Genomic DNA, 20667 nt, shown 5'->3' on the forward strand with positions numbered 1-20667 from the left:
TTTTATTTTCCTCACCGAGGATTCTGAGAGTTCCATCACAATGAAGCATTGATAGGACTAGCGGGGGCTGTGATCCCTACAAAGGGTCCCAAAGATGAGACACGAGAAAGGGGGCGCTCTACGGGGTTATAGAATGCCTTGCAGATGGGAACAGAGGCGATCTAAATGGGGTACTGTGCTGTCACTTGGAGAGGGAGTGACAGGGGCAAGTGTGGGCCATTTGAAAGAGGCATTTTGTCAGATGTAACCACGCAATCGCAGCCGCGTGGAGAGCCCCTGCAGCTCGCAAAAAATATCAGATGACTCATACGCCAATATTCAGTCAATGTTCTGATTTGGGAAGTGAGAGCCACACAGCTCATTATGATTCTTGCTTCGTTTCCTGAAAGCTGGGCCTGCTGCTCTCCAGGCTGTAATAGGATTGGTCTCACGAAGAAAAGACCAGTGAGGCCTGCGGCTGTGTGGGCGGGTGGTATGGAAAACTAATACTGCGCTCTTGAGGGAAAGGGAGAAGTTTGTTTTCTTTCTTCTTTTATTTCTTTTCGTTAATAAAACGTAAGAAGAAAAATATTAATATTCTTTGTTCGTTCTTTCAGCAAACATTTGTAGAGCTATCTATATTGTGTGCTAGTTGCTGGGGGAAGATGGGTCCCACCTGCCAAACCTGAGGAGCTGAAGGACAAACGAGAAAAAGTGGGCAGAGAGTTTAAAAGCAATACCTTGGGGTGTTGTGAGGGAGGTTTCATTACCAGGTGGGTATGGTTCTGTGGATTAAGTAGGTAGACAGTTTCAGGAAGCTAATTATTCCACCATTTTTCTCAGCCGATAAGCAACTTCTTTAAAGCCTAAGTCAGTCAGGCAGCCATTTCAACAGTATCCATTTTCAAACGACTGTAACAAAATGGCTTCCTTTAGACTTCAGAGCATCCCAGAGAGTGCCTCAGGACCTTCAAAGGAAGAGTTATTCTCAGAGATATGAGCACTGTGTATTATTACTTTTTTTTGTAATTTCTGTATGCTAGACTTTTCTCAGCACTTTAAATATATCATCTCAGCAATCCTCGTGGAAGACTCTTGAGACAGACTTTATTATCCTCATTTTAGCTCAGAATGGCAAGGATTCAAGAGATGCAATGACTCAGTGCTAGGATAGATTTCATTTTTTGTTGTTGTTGTTTTCTTTTTCTTTTTGTTTTTGTTTGTTTTGGTTTTTTTCTCTGACATCAGTTCTGCTTGAACCAACAACATCCCAGCTCTTCAGCTTTAGCTTCTACTATCTCCCCAACAGCGTGGGGGTTTATCATTTGTTGACTATAAATCAGGACTGCCCATAATAGGGCAGACAGTTTGCTAACATTCCAGCTCAGGATGCAGGATTCAGATGAGCGTCTCTTTATGGCTTCATAGCACTGGAAGATGTGGAATATGGACTCCATCATCACTACTATCACAGCCTGTTCATTTAGTCTTCAGAAAGGATTTTATTTTTTTTCCTTTTAAATTATGGATTGACAGATAATGCCCAAAGCAAAGTGAGTGTGTCCGGAGACTTCCCTTCTCACTGGTCATATGACTGTAAGTTCATCATTTAGCCTTGCAGCTTCTGTGGCCATGCTTTTTTTTTGTGATTTTTTTAAATCTGTTTCAATTGTTCTTATTGTGCCATACATTTCCCCCACTCTCCTCCCTTCCTTCCTTTCTACCTTGTCCTGTGACCCCCACACGCCCATTCAGGAGATCTTGTCTTTTTCTAGTTCCCGTGTAGATTATATCTGTGTAGATCTCTCTTAGGGTCCTCATTGCTGTCTAGTTTTCTGGGATTGTGAATTGTAGGCTGATTTTCCTTTGCTTTATGTACTCACTCATAACTAAAATCCAGTTATGAGTGAGTACATAACATATTTGTCTTTCAAAGTCTGGGTTACTACCCTCAATGTATTTTTTTTCTAGATTTATTCATTTGCCTGCAAATTTCAAGATGTCGTTTTTTACCTCTGAGTAGTACTCCATTGTGTCAATGTACCACATTTTCTTTATCCATTCTTTGGTTGAGTGACATCTAGGTTGTTTCCAGGTTTTAGCTATTATTAACAATGCTGCTATAAAAATAATTGAGCACATGTCCTTGTGTTATGATTGAGCATCCTTTTGGATATATACCCAAAAGTGGTTTTATTGGGCCTGAGAAATTGCCATACTGATTTCCAAAATAACTATACAAGTTTGCTCTCCCACTAGCAATGGAGAAGTGTTCCCCTTATCTCAAATCCTCTCAAGCATAAGTTGTCATCAGTGTTTTTGACCTTGGTCATTCTGACATATGTAATCTTTATAACAGCCCTGTGTGGTAGAAGTGAATGGGAAGGCTAAACTGTCCACTGCCTCCTCTGTTCATGTATAGAGGAGCCAAAATTTCATGAAATCTCTGGTGATACTTGAATCTCAAGTCATTGTCTGGGTGTTGTTGGTAGGTACAAGTGAGAAGCTGGAAGTAAAAATGACCTGTCCCGGATAAAGACTGTTAGGCAGATATATAGAACTATTTATAACATGAAAGACAGCCAAGAGGTGACTACCACAGAAATTAAAAAAAAAAAATGAGAGGCCTCTGGACTGACTGCCTTGCATATTTTTTGTATTCTTCTCCTACTTCTCATTGGCTCACAAATCTGTCATCATTGAAATACATATATTGTATCACTCACAATGTGGGAAAGCAGTAATCAGGAGATCTAGAGATACAGTTTCCAATAGAAATGCCACACAATTAAGAATTTAGATCTCTGGACACCTGAGGAACATATACCTTTATTGCATGTTATGAAAAGCCACTGTGAGAATCATGCCAGGTGATTTGGATGGAAGCACCCATGAATTATGGAATATGATGCAATTAGGCTTTTTCATGTTGTTGTTAGCAGGGTTGGGTATTGCATAACCTCATTAAAGAAAGGCGTGGAAAGCACTAAGTCCTCTGATGTTTACATAAAAAAAAACGACCCTCAAATCTTTCCAATGGTTTTTTTTTTCATGATTCGTTTTCATCCAGAAAGTGTTTTCACATTTAGACACTACATTTCCTAAACCGAATTTCTCAGTGTCTACTGTATAGTGCAGTGTATAGAAGTGGATGGAAAACCCCTTCTTTATAGATGTCCACAGAGAATGTTAGAGAGGCAGATACAAAGTGGTACATCTGCTTTCTGGCAGTATGCAGAACAGCAATGTATTTTTTTAAGCACTTTAATCCCCTTTCTCATTCTTTGGGAGGGTCCAACTTGCATGGTCAATTGTGTAACCGCATTCATGATAGCTAACATTTTCATTTTCCTTCTTTTTCTCAGGACAATTCAGCAGTGGTTGGCACGGGTCCAGTCACTTCTCTACTGCAATGAGAACGGCTTCTGGGGAACCTTCCTGGAGAGCCAGAGGAGTTGTGTGTGCCATGGTAGTACCACACTGTGCCAGCGCCCGATCCCATGCATCATAGGTGGGAACAACAGCTGTGCCATGTGCAGCCTGGCAAACATCTCACTCTGTGGCTCCTGCAATAAGGGCTACAAGCTGTACAGAGGCCGCTGCGAACCACAGAATGTGGATTCTGAGCGGAGCGAGCAGTTCATTAGCTTTGAGACCGACCTGGATTTCCAGGACTTGGAACTGAAGTACCTGTTGCAGAAGATGGACTCACGCCTCTATGTTCACACTACCTTCATCAGCAATGAGATTCGCCTTGATACATTCTTTGACCCACGGTGGCGCAAGCGCATGTCCCTCACTCTCAAGAGCAACAAGAACCGCATGGACTTCATCCACATGGTGATTGGCATGTCCATGCGTATCTGTCAGATGCGCAACAGCAGCCTGGACCCCATGTTCTTTGTCTATGTCAATCCTTTCAGTGGCAGCCATTCAGAGGGCTGGAACATGCCCTTTGGGGAATTCGGCTACCCACGCTGGGAGAAGATCCGTCTGCAAAACAGCCAATGCTACAACTGGACTCTTTTGCTGGGCAATCGGTGGAAAACTTTTTTTGAGACTGTCCATATTTACCTGCGTAGTCGGACTCGGCTACCCACCCTACGTAATGAGACCGGTCAGGGCCCCGTGGACCTGTCGGATCCCTCCAAGAGGCAATTCTACATTAAGATATCTGACGTGCAGGTGTTCGGGTACAGCCTGAGGTTCAATGCTGACCTCCTACGAAGTGCCGTGCAACAAGTGAATCAGTCCTACACACAGGGTGGTCAGTTCTATTCCTCTTCATCTGTGATGCTCCTCATGTTGGACATTCGGGACCGAATAAATCGTCTGGCCCCTCCGGTGGCTCCAGGAAAGCCCCAGCTGGACTTGTTTTCCTGTATGCTGAAGCACCGCCTGAAGCTGACTAACAGTGAGATTATCAGGGTGAACCATGCCTTGGACCTCTACAACACTGAGATCCTCAAACAGTCCGACCAGATGACAGCCAAACTCTGCTAACTGGGGACCCTTCGGTGTGTACTTTCCCTTCTGTTGTACACACAACAGAATAAAACAAATCAAAACAAAATAAAATACACACACACACACACACACACAAACACAATTTGTAAAATGTAATTAATATTCAAAAGAAAGGAGGAAAAAATCTTCAATTGTTGGAAACTGAAGTGTTCTAGCAACTGTATAAAACTGTGGGGCATGTCTGTTACTACTATATTCTGTCATGAAGAAGGGTCTCAGACTTTTGTGGAGCTTGGAGGTGGTGGCTTCTTGGGCCTCAGGTGCTGTGTAAAGGGGGGGAGAAGGGAAGAGCATATACAATGAATTGTAAAGACCTCTGCTGTGCAGGTGCTAAGATTAAACACTAAAAGAGAAAGAAAGAGATATATGTAATGTACCTCTGACACTGCCATTTTTCCTTGTGAGAGGAAATGGACGTAGATAAAGAAGATATTTCTTCTGTTAAGATTTCTTCCCTCTTTATGCTTAATTCTTTGTGTTTCTTTTGACGCTTTGATGTGGTTGGGGGTTGCAAAAGCATTGCAGTCTTACAAAGTCTACATGGCTTCTTTACTTCTAAATAAATGGAAGCTAATGGAAGCTGGCTACTAGGTGGGGCTGGGAGAACATAAACTGGCAGAGTTCTAGAAGAGTGAATAACCTTAAATACTAGCCTCTCAAACCAAACTTTGAGAGATTTGTTTAGAAATTAGGGCCAAAGGAAAGCAGCGTTCTCATGAATACACCCATAATAACTGCCCCAACATGGGTTTGAATCTGATCTTCTGGTTCACAAGGCAGCACCACTTCTTCCTAAGCACTCTGGACACCGGCTTTATGCTTCAAATGCTTTTACAAAAGGGAAAAAGATTTCTCTATCCAAGATTGTGTTTGATAGTTGTTTTGCTTGCATAAAGAAACATTTTTCCACCTACTTTCTCTAAAAAGAGATATAGTATCATAATGTTCAGAAATGTTTTCCTTATTTAGGATGGTTTTAATTTGACTATAGCCAGTGACCAAGTAATAACACTAACAGTAATAATGATAATGATAATGTAAATTTCAGTACTGTATGGAGTATGAAAGGCTTCTGAAATACTTTTTAATTATTATTGGAGTAACTTACAATACACATGAGCACACTTGTACCTGCATCACCCTCTTGTCACACATGTATGCTCAGTATAAACACTGCGTTTTCTTGTGAGCGACTTGGGTTGAGTAGAATGAGAAACACAAAAATGCATGCTCTTCTCAAAACACTTCTGCAGAAGATTTATGCAGACCTTGCTTATTAGCCTTAGGAGATCAGCATTTGCTTTTTCACTAGGTAGTATCTGCAAGAGGCACTTGTTTGCAATCTAGATATTCATTTGTGCATTGGGAGTGAAATGCAGAATCCTGAAAGCGTGCAGTTGAGAATAGAAGCATTCTGGTCTAAGTCATCACTGTTCACTGCTTGCTTGTCTGCACAGGAAACTGCTTAGTTCTATTTTCTATTTTCCTTGACTGCTGCTTTCACCAAAAGGTAGCAATAATTTTCATTTCAGCTTCTGTTACAAAAACTATCTAATAATTAGATATCACTCCACACTTTCCACATCCCTCACACCAGCACACGCCGACTTCAGTTCTATTGCGTGCATTTGTCTTTCATGATGTTTTCTCCACAGTCTAGATGTTATCAGTACACCATATGAACCCCACTAGTGATACTTTAAAGTGAAAAATGGGGGCTTCAGAGTACAAAAGGAAAAGTTCCTGACTTTTAAAAGAGAGGCTGAGGGGCAAAAGATTATTTTTCCTAAAATTGTAAATTAAAATTTAAATATTCTCATTTTTGGTATGAGTTAGCATACATTTACATTTTGTGCTGACTAAAACATGCTTGCATAGGTTTTTAGATCTCAGCTTTTGAAATCTTCAGAATTCACTTAGTTTGGAAATCATTTATGTAAGGAATCACATTACCAATTATTTCTAGAACACGAACAGATCCAGGAACTCATCAAACTGTTGAAGTTTCTAGTAAATGATTGGAGAATGTCAGAAATACAAATATTGAGAGAAAATGGGCCATGGTTTGTGCCATTCAAATAGTAATTAAGAAGACATACATGTAAACCAATGTTTAAATATATATTTAGATATATTATATATATATTATATATATACTATTTATTATATATACATATTCAGGGCACACACATATATATCACCAAGATGAGTGTCATAGAGGTGGGCATAGAGAGAGGAGCCTGAGGAAGCTATAATATGCTTGGCAGTTTGAGAAGAAGGACTCTTAGAAGGAATAGGTTCATTGTCAACGTTGGAAAAGGTTTAGAACTTCGACAAGTAGAAGAAACATGATAACCAAAGATAGGGTAAAAACAAAATACAAATATGTAAATTCAACTTTTAAAATCCGTTTAGGGACTAGCCATAACAACTTTTAAAAGTGTGATTGTTGAATGGATATACTATCTAGAGGAGTGAGAAGGTTGGATCTTTAGGAGAAATAGAAACAGCCATTCACAATGTTCATGACTGAAACAATTTTTCAGAGAGATTACATTCAATTCATTTTATTTTTTCACTTATCTCCAACTTCCAAGGACTTCCTTATAACTTCTAACTGAAGTCTCCTTGTAAGGTGAAGAACTTGGAAGATTGCTAGGTAGTCTTCATCTTCACAACAGCACTGTCTCATACTTATCAAAATGACATAAAGACCTTCAATCTGAAGTCCTCATCAGTCTTTACCAATGGTATGTGTAGGAAAAGCCACTCCCCTTTCACCTTGGAAATATTGAGTCAGTCATTTCATCTTTGATATACAATAGTGTATGATGTAGAGAAATTATGGAAATATAGAAATTTTCAAGAAGAAAAACTAAATCACTAAAATATAGTCTAAGGTGAGAGAAAAATAATTTGTACTTATTGAACACAAGAATTCTGAAGAGTTCCATTGTCTCTTGCTTTAGTCTGACTCTGAGCCCTTTGAACTACAGTGACTGTTTCTTGCTGTGAGAAAGAAAATCCTGAAACTTTCGAGTGGGATTTTAATTCAATTAGACCCTGACCAATTTGATGCAGCAACTGAAGACCTAAATTCTCTTATTAATATGCTGATGCTAAGACACAAGAGTGAACAGAATGCCCATTTGGATAAGGCTTGGCAGCAAAGCATGTCATTACCATGGAAACTACAGAAAGCCATTAATTAGTTATCAAGTAAAATCATTGGAAATTTCTAGATCATTGTATAGTTGCCCTCTTTAAAGTAGAGGGCAAGGAAAGGATTGCACTAACAGTAAGGCTCTCTTCAGAGATTAAAATCGTAGTTACCCAGAGACTACAACTTTCCATGTGGAAGAAACGTTGTTATGTAGAAGAGTTCCTGCTTGGCTTCTCTAAACGAAAATCAAATATTTTAATGATAAGTAATCTAACCTATTCATGGTTCTGTGAGAAGAAAATGATTCTAATAAAAATGTGGATCCACTAGATGGTGATAAATGATTAAAAGAAGATTTCACAGCATCAAAGGGCAGAGGAGTGACCTACTGCTAATGAAATAGATGCAGGACATATCACTTGCCAGTTAATAGAGGAGGAAAGCAAATATTAAGAAGGTGAGAAAAGCAAAAAGTAAAAAAGTCAGACAAATACACAGCAACAAACCTTTTTATCTAGATAACCAGAATAACTGTAACTGGACAAAATTGATACTTTAAAGAGCAGTTTGTCAGGTTGCAAATTATTGGTTAAAAATAAACATGAATAAATTTTGAGGATAACAGAATGAGTACAGATATGCTAGAAAAATATCAAAATAAAACAGAAGCCCCATTGTTAATGGCTTTCAAGAGAATTCAAGGATTAAAATAATCACTTTATTAAGAATAAGCAGACAAATACATAAAAATAAGATGCTTAACATTAAATTAGTATTTAAAGATTTTTCAAATTTCTGCAATAAAGAATTATTGAAAAAAATATTTTATCAGTTTTTGTTACTGACTGTGAACTTAGTCCCCTTTTTATTATCTCAAAATTAAATGTCACCAATGATAATTTCCTAATCAATTCAAGAATCTGTCTTGTGAAATTTTAACTAGTGGGTTACTGAAACAACAGTCATGTGGTTTATAGGCATTCTTTATAATCTCCCCTGCCCTGTTCCTCTCTACCATCCCCTTTTTCTTCTTCTTCTTCTTCTTCTTCTTCTTCTTCTTCTTCTTCTTCTTCTTCTTCTTCTTCTTCTTCTTCTTCTTCTTCTTCTTCTTCTTCCTCCTCCTCCTCCTCCTCCTCCTCTTCCTCCTTCTCCTCCTCATTCTCATTCTCATTCATATTCTTATTCTTATTCTTATTCACCAAAATTGTATTCGAAGGATTTCTTACTAGGGATCAGCCAAATTCTTGGATGTTGCCAGTGATCTCTGACTGAGTTGAGGTCATTTTCTTCCTTCCTTGTATATAGTATCAGAAGCTACAGATTTGTCAACCTAAAAGTCCTGGAGGGAAATGGCTGTCTGTGTGACCTTTACTATTCTGACATTGCTTCTTCTAAACAAGCATCAAAGGCTGCAGTTACAAGCACAAGAATTCATTACCTTCCAGCACCTTCAGCATGCTGAGTCAATTGCATGGCACCCAATGTTGGCTTATAACAATCTTTTCTACTCAACAAGCTTACAGATCAAGAAAGATGGAAGGATTAAATAGGATAGAGACCAATCAAGGATAAGGAAGTCACCTTACTTTTATCATATAGATTTAGTAAATGCTTGTAGAATTGAAAACAAATAGAAACAGCTCTTGTCTTTGAAAGATATAAAAGCTTTGGTCTTTTTCTAATAAAAAAAAAGAATGTACCTTAATATACACTTTAAATCAACATTTCCATGATCCCTTAACAGTTTCTCTTGAACATTCTGAAATGTTGCAAAACTTAAGTAAGTACATCTGGTGAACATTACACTACCAATTTGGTAGAAGCACAATTTGTTCTAAGACATCATTCCAAGTCCATGTAGTTTATGTGGCATCACCTTGCCTCTACCATTGCTTACTGAAGTATGGACCAGTTGATAGTAATTGTAGTATGATTAATTTAATGAAAATCAACATATTCTAGATCGAAATGTATTATATTAATCTGTGCTTTGTAAGTACTAACTAAATAAAGGGCTATTACACCAAACATCAGTGAGTTTGGGAAGAGGATGAGAAATAAAGATTTGATATTGGATCAGAGGCAGAACCAAACTCACTAGTCAAGTATAAGGGAGGGCATGAAATTTCATGGGAGAGTGCTAAAAATGCAAGGGAAAGCCTTTCTTTCCTTAAAAAGCCAATGGGTTCCAAGGATTACAAGGTGAGCTTCACCCTGAGTTAGTATCTAATCTTCAAAGCCCAAATTCCTTGCATGGGAGACATCCTCAAATTCTCTTTTCCCTAGGGAAAACAATATGCATTATTGCTAAAACTCTCCAGTCTTAGTCAAACTTCTATATGAAACCATTCCCCTCAAGGGTGAAAAGGGGCTCTGGTTAAAATTAGACATAGGGCTTGAATGGAAGAATTGCTGGCCTGAAAGCCTAAATTTTGGTGTTGCTGTTATGAAGAATGTCTGTGTTCTCTCCGTCTAGCCATTCCTACAAGTGTTGGGCAGCAATAGAAAATTGATCTGACTTTATCACACACCTGTGTAAGTGAGAAAATTATAATGTTCTTATAAATTAGAGGATGATTATAAACACTGCCAAGCATTGGCTAATTATATGGTATTACCATGTAGTACATAATTATCAATTAATAGTAATGTCACCTGATATTTTGTTACTTCACAGAAAGATTCCAAGCTTAGAGGGTTTACATTATTAATAGATATTCTGGGGTTATCAAGTGCCTACAAAACCAGAAACAGAATTTGTATTTTGTGATTTCCAGGTTAGTGACTTTTTTTACAGCAATTTGACAATGTTCCTAGCATGAAAAAAGTAACAGAGGTTTCAGAACCGTAGATAGACATGCTAACTTAAAGCTGGTGGTCAGATCTGCGGCTTTCCTATTTATTAATCTCTCTCTGAGTCATTCTCTTCTCTGTAGAAAGGAGATGCTTAATAGGTCTTCTCTAACCTGGTTGTTGAGAGAAGTAAACATTTTTAAACAGTGGCCTGACATGTACAAAGTCTACCTATTTGGTAAATAAATGACATAAATACTAATTAGATAGCACTGCATCTTAAAATAATAAGATCTGTGATCAGTTCAGCTCACTCTACAGACTAAGTGGAACAGTAAGAGTTTCATGCAGTATATATGTGTGTGTGTGTGTGTGTGTGTGTGTGTGTGCGCGCGCGCGTGTGTGCATGTGTGTTTGTGTGTGTACACTTAAACAACTACAAGGCAATACCAAAACTGAGTAATTGTTAACCTTAGAAATGTGTTTCTCATCAGTATGGAAGTCATAAAGTCCAAGACAAGGCATGAATAAACTTGATGTCTGGAATGATGAGGGAATGTACCTTCTAAATGGTACATCCTATCTGTCATTACATGGTTTGAAGAGAAAAAGAAATTCTTGCAAGCCTCTTTTAGAAGAAAATTGATCACATTAATGGCAATGATGGTAAAACTCTCACAAATTAACCACTTTCAATGGCCTCACATTGCATAATCAGTTATAGTATTTCAGTTTGTTGAAGAAACATCAGAATGTAGACCATAGCTTTACACACAAAGAAACTTCGTCTTAAAAAGTATTTTGCCTGTCTCTATACAATAATGATATTATGATCAGTCACTGTAGAAAAACATGGTTTTTAGCTATGAAAGACAACATTCATTGCCTTAGTAAGTTCAAGTAATAGGCACAAAAATGCAATCTAAAGTAGATGAAAAAAAACTCTGAAAGTCATGTGCACTACTTCTTTATCACAGAAACATTAAGTCCCTCCATAACATAAAGTCAAGCATAGTATCAAATGCACTAACATCAGATTCAGACTTCTGCAGCAGGAGCTCAGGGAGAGCAGGATGTTTAGGGCAGATTTCCATCTGGAAGAACACTCTCTGGCTCAGAGCCCAGATGTAGTTTTTGTTCCTTCTCCAACAGCTTAGGAAACCTACTGACTCCAGGTAGAGCTTCTACATCCTTGGCAAAACACTACTGATATGTCTGTTGTTCTTCCCTGAGAGAGAGAGCAATAGAGGGATTGAAACAGGCAGGTTGTAAGTAGTGGCATGGGTAATTGAAGTCAGGAGATTAAAATTTTCATCTTTTTAAAAAAAATTTGCCATAAAAGAGAATCTTTTGGTTATTTGAACAAATTCCTCCATTTCAATAGTGTACAGGGAGCCAGAATCAGCCTGATCCTAGGCTCCAGAACAGACACTTCAGATTCATCCTCTGCAATCAGACATATCCAGTAGGTATCTTTAGAATGGATGATACAGAAACAGGGATTTTTATAGACAGTAGATAAGTTCTGTGAGGATATCGTCTTCGATAAACTCCCTGTTGGCACATTGTTTCCTGGCACATTGTAATAATTGGAATAACATGGTACCCAAAGTCATAGAATTAATTACCTTTATTGTTTGTAACATATATAACTATTTTTTTCTCTTCCAAAAGCTTTGAAACTTATAGATCAAATGCAAATTCTGTGTTCCCATGCTTGGCATATAAACACTCTTTAAAGGGGAATATATATATATATATATATATATATATATATATATATATATATATATATATGTCATTGCTAGCCCATTGAAATGCTTGCCACCAAGATTAATGATATAAATTTAATCTTTTAAAACCATCTGGTAAAAAGTAAGAACCTCCCACAGGCTGTCTTCTTACCTCCACATATATGTCATGCTGAACACATGTACATACACATTAAATTTCATGCATAAAATATAAAGAAATAAAAATTAAGTTAACTTTTTACCTTGTTTACTCTAACAAGGTAAACGTGCTCTCAAATCTCATAGGTTCATTGTCAGTCTCAGAAAATGGGATGCTGTACACACTGACATAAGAGGAAGACAAATATAATGTTACTGAGCATCTATGATATCTCAGATACTTGATATGCACCTTATTTATTTCTTAGAAAACTCTAAGAAAGTTGTCATTATTCCCATTATACAAGAGAAGAAATCAGAGCAATCAAAATAAGATGAGTTCAACTTTACAACTTAGCATAAGCACAAAGTTCTTCTCCATAATGACTCTGATGCCTGAAGGGCTCAATTCATGGTAATATTCTTTGTACATAGAAAGATTATTCAAGGTCATTTGATTCCCATGTACTTCAATATTTTCATATGTCACCTCTGCAGAATAACTGCTGCCTCCCAAAATTTTCACTAGATATTCTTTTCATGGAGTTCCTCCCCACCCCTTATAGGATTTAGTGCTTTCGTGCTTGCCTAGTGTCCCCTGGTACAGAGAATAGAAATTAACCTTCATGATTCATTTGAATTATGCATGACTCACCCACAAGACTTGAAATCATTTTCCAATAATGTCCTTGATCATGTATGTAGGCTCTTTCAAATCCTTTCAATGACTCTCTCTCTCTCTCTCTCTCTCTCTCTCTCTCTCTCCATATATATATATGAAGTAGTAAAGATGGCATCATGAACAGGAGACTAAATTTGTAAGAAGCCCTGAGTAACTATTTCCAGTATCCTTTCTCAACCAACCTCCTCATACAGTCTTACTCCATTTCCAGGCAAATAGGGTTGTTGCTTAGCAACCCATCCAGAAACAGCAGAAAAAGTTAAGTGATGAAGCATTAATGGCTACTACTGCAATTCTACCAAAGACTGAACTTTTACTTAAAGCTCCACCTTCAGGACAGGGACTCCTGCAAATTGGAAGCACATCGAAGAAGAGTCCTTTGATGGATAAGACTGAAGAGAAGACAAGCAAAATAGAAAATAACCTCTCTAAATTATTGGTAAAATAGAGTTTTTTTTTCCTGTAAACACTGCAGAAACTTGATGTGTTCAGAGAATTGCCAACAGAAGGACTTGGTGAGCCTGCTTTATTGAATTTTGACATGACAATTGAGACCAGCAGGACATAACCTGTTCTTAGTTCATGTGGGCAACTATTTCACAGCTTCAGGTCCAATCTCAAAGAAATATCTGGAAAAAATATTATCCTCAGCAGAAATAGAAGGGGAAGGAGTTCAATTCTAAGCTCGCTCATTCATTGAACAGATACTTTTCAAAGCTAGTATTTGATAGAGGAAGTTAGGTAGTATCTTCAAGTGTGGTATGCGTTAAGGAGAGTGAGGGTGATATGCTACCAGAGTGTACAGATATCTGAATCACAAATGATAAGGTAAGTGGAGTAAAATGAGAAGAAAAACAGTTAGTGATCTTTGTACAGGCCATTGTTGTTGCTGTGTTAAAGGTCTACCTGAGACAATAGTGTGATAGAAAAAAACAAGAAACTTAAGACTGGGGACACAGGGTAGAATCAGCAGATGGTAAGATTATTATGTGATAAAGCACATTGAAAATAGAAATCCGCCTATGAGGACTCCCAATTGTAACCCTGGAGGAACTGGCAGCCATTTTAGAATTTCAAATAGACAACAAATGATTTTATATGAAATCCAGTTAGTCTCATTATCCACTTGGTGTTTATTGCTTTCCTTCTTGCTCTGACCAAATAGATAAAGTTCATCATTTTACACATTACCCTGAGGCATCTGGTCACCTTAAGTCTGACTTCAGGAAACAAGGAACAGACAGTAGATAGATGAAGCAATAAAAGTTTTGCAATGTTTTAAATGTAACATTTTATAAATTTCTTGAAAACTTTAACAATGTAATTATATAATTTTCACCTCCCATTAACTTTTATCAGATCTACTTCCACCTTCCCAACTCTTCCGAGCTGCCCATATGCTCAAGAGAGTTTATCATCCTGCCAAGGTCCTCATCTTTAAAAGAAAATGACATTCCATTTCCCACCAGAAGCCATTAAATATCAGTAGCTCGTCAGCTAGGGGCAGGGACGTCACAAATCCTCCTCCTATACTAGATTGTTGACCAGCTTTATTTTGTGCAAGTCTTTTGTAGACAACTTCAGCTACTGAGAGTTCATGACTTCTGTGGGCTTGTCACGGTCAGAGTCATCTATAACCTCTTGATGTCCCAAGTTTTCGGTTCCATGATCCATAACGGTTCATAATCCATAGGGTTTTGAGTGTTATGGATGTCCCATTTTTTTAAATCAAGAAATCACTTATTCCCAATCACTTATTCTCTATATTTTGGTCAGTTGTCAGATTTTTTTTCATCTACTTCACAAAGAAACTTTTCTTGCGAGGTCTGTGAGTACAAGGATACATATTTAGTTGAACAATTGATAGCTTGTCCATTTGCAGAATAATAGTTATTAAGTTTAATCTTAGGGCCTGTGGGCCCTCTGAAATATGTGCTAAATTTATAGTTTAAGACATGTGTGTCCTCTTATGGAACAGGCTTAAATTCAATCTAATTCAAAGTCATTGGTTACCATCATGTGTCCCACCCTTGCTTCATGGGACTATCTTTCCATGAAAGTCACTATTGTGGCTCACAAAGTTCATAACTGGGGAAGACTTGATAGCCTTTTCCCATAGCAGCCTACAAGACACTTTCAGTGTTATGAAATATAAGGCTGTAATATTTTAAAGCCCATCCTTCATTGCCTACTTCCTTCACTGAAGATCAAGTTCTTCAAGGTCTACAACATTCTAAACACACGTCTCCTTCTGGATACTAGCTGTTAAAAACATTAATGTATGGGAAAATATTTGCTATTCAAACCATAATACATTCTATTATTATATTCTTGGATATATTGGATTCTTCTTTTAGTCTTTCACACTTCTGGCTTTGTCTTTTGTCAAGTTCTCATGTTCCTGAAGAAAGAGAACCTTTCTGTGTTATACATGTTCTCTCTAATGTATATAATTGGTTTTCTTGTTGTTTTGTTTTGTTTTACAGTGCTGAAAGTGGGAGACAAGATCTTTCATATGATTACATGAAATCTTTGCTTCTTATGTGGGTACTCAGACCTAGGATCTTTCTCTTCAATTGGCTTTCATTTCATATATATCTCCCTGAATTTTCTTCTGACTTGTTTGTTAGGAACTGTCAATCACAGAACTTACCCTACCACCTTATTCTGTTTGCTATTGCCTTGTTCTGTTTTTTCTGTCTGAGTTAGGGTTTCTATGCCACGGCAACTCTTATGAAGTAAAATATGTAATAAAGGTGGCTTGCTTACAGTTTCATAGACACAGAGGTATCGTCATGGTGGGATGTAGCAGCGTGGAGGCAGACATGGTGCTAGAGAAGCAACAGAGTTTTACATCTTGTGCAGGCAACAAGTGATCGGAGACATGGATGTGGGTTGGAAACAGAAACAGAAAAAATGTAGAGCTCAATGAAAAAAAAAAACAAAAATTATATTTAAAGTTACCATATTGTTGAATGCCTTGAGTGGTCCTTGGCCTTGCTAGTTATTACAACAATAAAAAAATCCAACTCAAAAAAAAAAGAAAGAAAGAAACCTCAAAGCCTACCTCCACAGGCACACATTTCCTCAAAAAAATGCCATAGTTACTCCAATAAAGCCACACCTTCTAATGGTGTCACTCCCTTTGGGAGCCATGTTTTTTTTCAAACCATCAGTCTCTAATATTGTTAGATTGAGTTATATCACTACATTCCCCATTCTCCTAATGCCAGCCAAATCCGATAGCTTTCTTATCTTGTTATACATTTTACCAACTATGCAGCAACCAATTAGCTCCCTTCAGATAATTTGCCCCAGTTCAGGTTTAGGCCAACTGGAAATGACATGATGCTTTAGAATAATAACCAAAACCACAAATTCTTTGTTCAACTTTCCTTGAGGGTAAATCCTGGTCTCCAACAACACTTACCTATATGAACTTTAGAAATTCAGTTCATCTTTCTGGGGCTGTCTTTATTAGCCTATGTGAAAATATTATCACCCATCTTTAATTCCAATGTAATTCCTTGTAGCAATTATGAAGATAATATCTAAAATATCACCTCTCATATAGTAAAAAGAAGTAAATATTATTTACTCTACTTATCCTCTGAAAGTTCCTTATCTGCACAGATCTCCAATTTTACAATGATTTTTTTCAAGATTAGAATATTAAAAAGACTATGCATATAAAACACTAAGAACACAGTAAAAGCAAAATAATTATAGCTTCTATTATAATTATTATTATTAATGAAGCATCATATACTAAAGGAAGGATTTTCTATATCCTATTTTCCCAAATGTAGGTTCATCATAAGTAACCAAAGATAACTATTTACCTTGGTTTTTCATTTATGGGTATTTATGTGTGACCATGTGAAAAACAAACTATTCTTTATTACATTTGTATGCTGTGTGCACATGTGCATATGTATGTTTCCATGTGTGTAGATTCACATGTATGTAGGTTCACATGCACATGGATTCTAGAGGTTTCTATCTCATGTCTTCTTCAATTTTTCTTCACTTTATTTACCGAGGTAGAGTTTATTTCTGAATCTGTAGCTCCCATATAGAATTAGCAATTCAGTGTTGAGGATATATGTCTCTAGCCCCAAAGTACAGGAAATACACGTGATCAGCCACTCCCAAGAACAGGAATTAAGTCATTTACAGAAGGTGTGGCAGATTCTGATAATCTGTACTTGGATTCTCACATTTACTTACTGCTGGCTAGTTTTATGTTACTTTGACATAAACTAAAGTCAGCAGAGAGGAAGGAGAAACAATTGAAAAAAATGACGCCACAAAATTGACCTGATTTTTTTTGTTGATTAATATTTTGTATAGCCAGACACAGACCATTATGGATGGTGATACTCCTGAACCCTGTGGTGTGTAAGAAAACAAACTGAATAAGCCACAAGGACAAGTCACAAACAACATTTCTTTATGGCCTCTAAATCAGTTACAGGTTCTGAGTTCCTTTCCTGAGTTCCTTTTCTGACTTCCCTAGTGTACTAAAAGCCATTAGATGAAATAAATCCTTTCCTCCTCAAATTGTTTTTCATTATGGTGTTTTCTCATAGCCCCTAACTTAGGTCCCTTAACTAAGATACAAGCCCATTGAGGTATCTACCCATTTTGCCATTTCTATTCTTTAAAGGCTCTTCTCAAATTTGAAGAAAAAAAATCTGAAGCTTCTATTCCCTTCATTTCTGAGGCCATTATATAAGAATTATCTTGAAGGCTAGAAAGTCATAGAATAGTCATCTAAAAACCAGAGAATGGTCTCAGAAGACACCTAAAATGTTGTATCTTGATCTTGAACTTTTAGTTCACAAAATCAAAACACAGTTTATTTATGCTTTTCAAATCATCTATTTATGATATTTTCTTATACACACCTTAGAGACCTAGTCAGTGGCATAGAAAAGAACTGAGTTATTGTCTTGTGAAGAGAGATCCAGGACAAGTAGCATAAAGAAAGTGCCTAAATCAAAGAAGAGGGATGATTCTTTGAGACAGGACATGGTAGGTTGGGCGTCTCATGACTAAGTGGATGGAAACTGGAATATTACTTTCATGCAGGAAACTCCATTATTGCAACTTTGACCTTGGTATACCGAGAACAGATATTTTTATGAGACTTTGAAGTCAGTATCAACATTCCTTTGTGAAGATGCTGAGGCAAATAAGAGAACTTTATGAACAGTTCTAACATAGGTCCTTACAAAAGCAGTAACTTTATGGAATTTTTCAAAAGCATCCAGAGATAATTATTGCATCATAAGTACAGTAGATAGATACCAGGAGCCACCCCTTATTTTCATGGAACTCTATATGTTAGAGATTAATGGAATTTTAAAGAAGTATCAAGGGATTTTCATTAATTAACAGGTATCTTGCTAATCACAAAGGTTATAACTGTTGGTCACAGAGATGGCTACTCAGTGAAGTATATTCTGTACAGTCATGGGAACTTATATTTGGATCCATAGCATCCATGAAAAAACTGGGCATGGTAGAATAATTCTATGGCCTCAGTGAAGGTTGGAAGCTGAAGACAGACAAGATTCTCTGAATCTATTTTGGCAGAGTGCACTGGCTAGCCAGCATACTTGAATCAATTAACTTCAGTATCAGTAAAAGGCTAAGTTTTAAATGCAATGAGAGTAATAGAAAAAGATACAAAGTCAACCTCCGTCTTCCATGTTCACATATACCAACATGTAGATATGTAAACGACGATATTAATGTGTAACTAATATAAACATACACACATACATATACATGCACACACACACACACACACAAGCACATTCACACAATCACAAATGCTATAACTCAGTGCCAGGTGCAATTTTAAAAGAATTGAAACTAACATTCCTGACATCTGTGTGCTATAGAATAAACTAAAGTCCATTTTATTTAAGCATCTGGAGAAATTAAAGGTAACTAATAAGATAAAGGACATATTTATTTCTGTCATTCTGCTGCATCTATAGAATAAGAAGAGCCCTGGATATCAGGATTGTGCTCAGTAATCACTGGCTGAGTGTTTGTGTATTTTCCTCCAGTTACAAATACACAGAAGCCCTGAGTTGGAAAGAAATTCAGCAAAGCCCATAGAGTATATCAATAACAGAGAAATGATGGAAAACATTTGACTTCCATTCTAATCCTGAACTGAAAACCTGTGTAGACATTCAGCTTCATTTCTCTAGGCACATCTATATCAGAGTATTTCAGGATTCTGCCAATGGATGGGCACAGTGATCTAGTGTGACAAATGTTCGTTGCCTCTGCCCTGTGCAGAGGGAATTTGCCATCTTCTGTGATCATCAGGCTGGCAACATCAATCTGGAAGTGTGTTAATGACACTGACCTGAATCTGTCACATCGCAAGAAAGTCTTCATGACAGCAGGGATTTGCTGCCATATAAAGGCTTCATAGTATAAGGAACTCACTAATAAGCTGATTAAAAAATAAATTTTTGAATTCTTGAAGATGTCCTTTCAGATCTGATGTGAAGCAAAGGAAACGGAAACATCACAAAGTTAAAGCAGTACTGCTGATGTGCCAGAAATGCTCCTTCTCAGATGATGCGGCATCCCTTGCTGTTGTCAGGGGCAAGGCCAAACATGGACAGGCTCCTCTTTTAAATCTTTCTTGGCTCTCTTGCCAAGTCCATGCAATAAATGAGTGAGAAGCTCATTGGTGAACAGGGTAAAGGGTGGACGTTCTGCTTTCTTCCCCATGAAGAAAGCATAGTTTGTTTGTGTACCTGACCCTGAGTCCTATTTCTATATTTTAACTGTCCAAAAGATCATGAAAATAAAGTATGTGTGGCCATTTTCATTAACCATGATAGAAAGCTGACTCTTAAAATGTCTTCATCCTTGAGGCTTTGGAAAGCATGACCAACAAAACTCTCTAAAAACCCATTTTATGTTGTAGAAACTTTCATTCTTTTCCTCTACTATAGCATGCACTTGAGTGCCTACTCTAGACTTAGAATTGAGCTTACATAGCTTGCTAGCTCAAAGCAAGATGAAAGATATGTTCAGAAATAGTTCAGTATTTTTTTTAGTTTTATATTTTCATTTATTTTACCTAAAACAGTTATAGATTTATCAAAAGTAGTATCTTGATTATTGGGAGTATATTTTATTTTTTTTAAAAAAATATGAACGCTTCACGAATTTGCGTGTCATCCTTGCGCAGGGGCCATGCTAATCTTCTCTGTATCGTTCCAATTTTAGTATATGTGCTGCCGAAGCGAGCACAATAGTTCAGTATTTTCTCACTGACCATTGTGCTGAAAGAATGTGTGGCTTGACCATATCATGAGCACTTCCAAGAACAGCTTCCTTTAGAAGTGGATTTTGGCTAACACTTAGGAGATAATCTCTGAGATCCTGAAATATTCTGCCTTTTGAGAGAAGTTTTCTATGTTCATGACTTTGTTCCTCAATCTTTTTGTTGTTGTTGTTTCTGTTTCTCAGCGTTATCTCTGAACATATTTTTGTTCTAGAAACCAGCAGCCATTGTGATTGAAGCTAATCATGCAGCTATTGCATGCTTGTTTAACTCATCCTCAGTGAAAATCACATGCCAATGCTCA

General features: G+C 37.3%; 1 protein-coding gene and 1 non-coding gene across 2 annotated transcripts in view; one reads left to right on the forward strand and one right to left on the reverse strand.

Annotated features, from left to right (window-relative positions):
- The window catches only part of Brinp1 (BMP/retinoic acid inducible neural specific 1), a 188683-nt gene extending 183732 nt beyond the window's left edge, over window positions 1-4951 (forward strand). The window contains exon 8 of the mRNA XM_048459244.3: window positions 3345-4951. Coding sequence (XP_048315201.3) covers window positions 3345-4482 — 1138 coding nt within the window. The 3' untranslated portion in view covers window positions 4483-4951. The remainder of the gene's footprint in view (window positions 1-3344) is intronic.
- Window positions 4952-20222: 15271 nt separating this feature from the next.
- Window positions 20223-20329, reverse strand: LOC125416491 (U6 spliceosomal RNA). The gene has a single exon (XR_007236905.3). It is a non-coding gene; the product is annotated as a U6 spliceosomal RNA (small nuclear RNA).
- Window positions 20330-20667: the final 338 nt, after the last annotated feature.

Source organism: Myodes glareolus, chromosome 3, assembly GCF_982192425.1.
Source record: "Myodes glareolus chromosome 3, mMyoGla1.1, whole genome shotgun sequence".
Lineage (NCBI taxonomy): Eukaryota > Metazoa > Chordata > Mammalia > Rodentia > Cricetidae > Myodes > Myodes glareolus.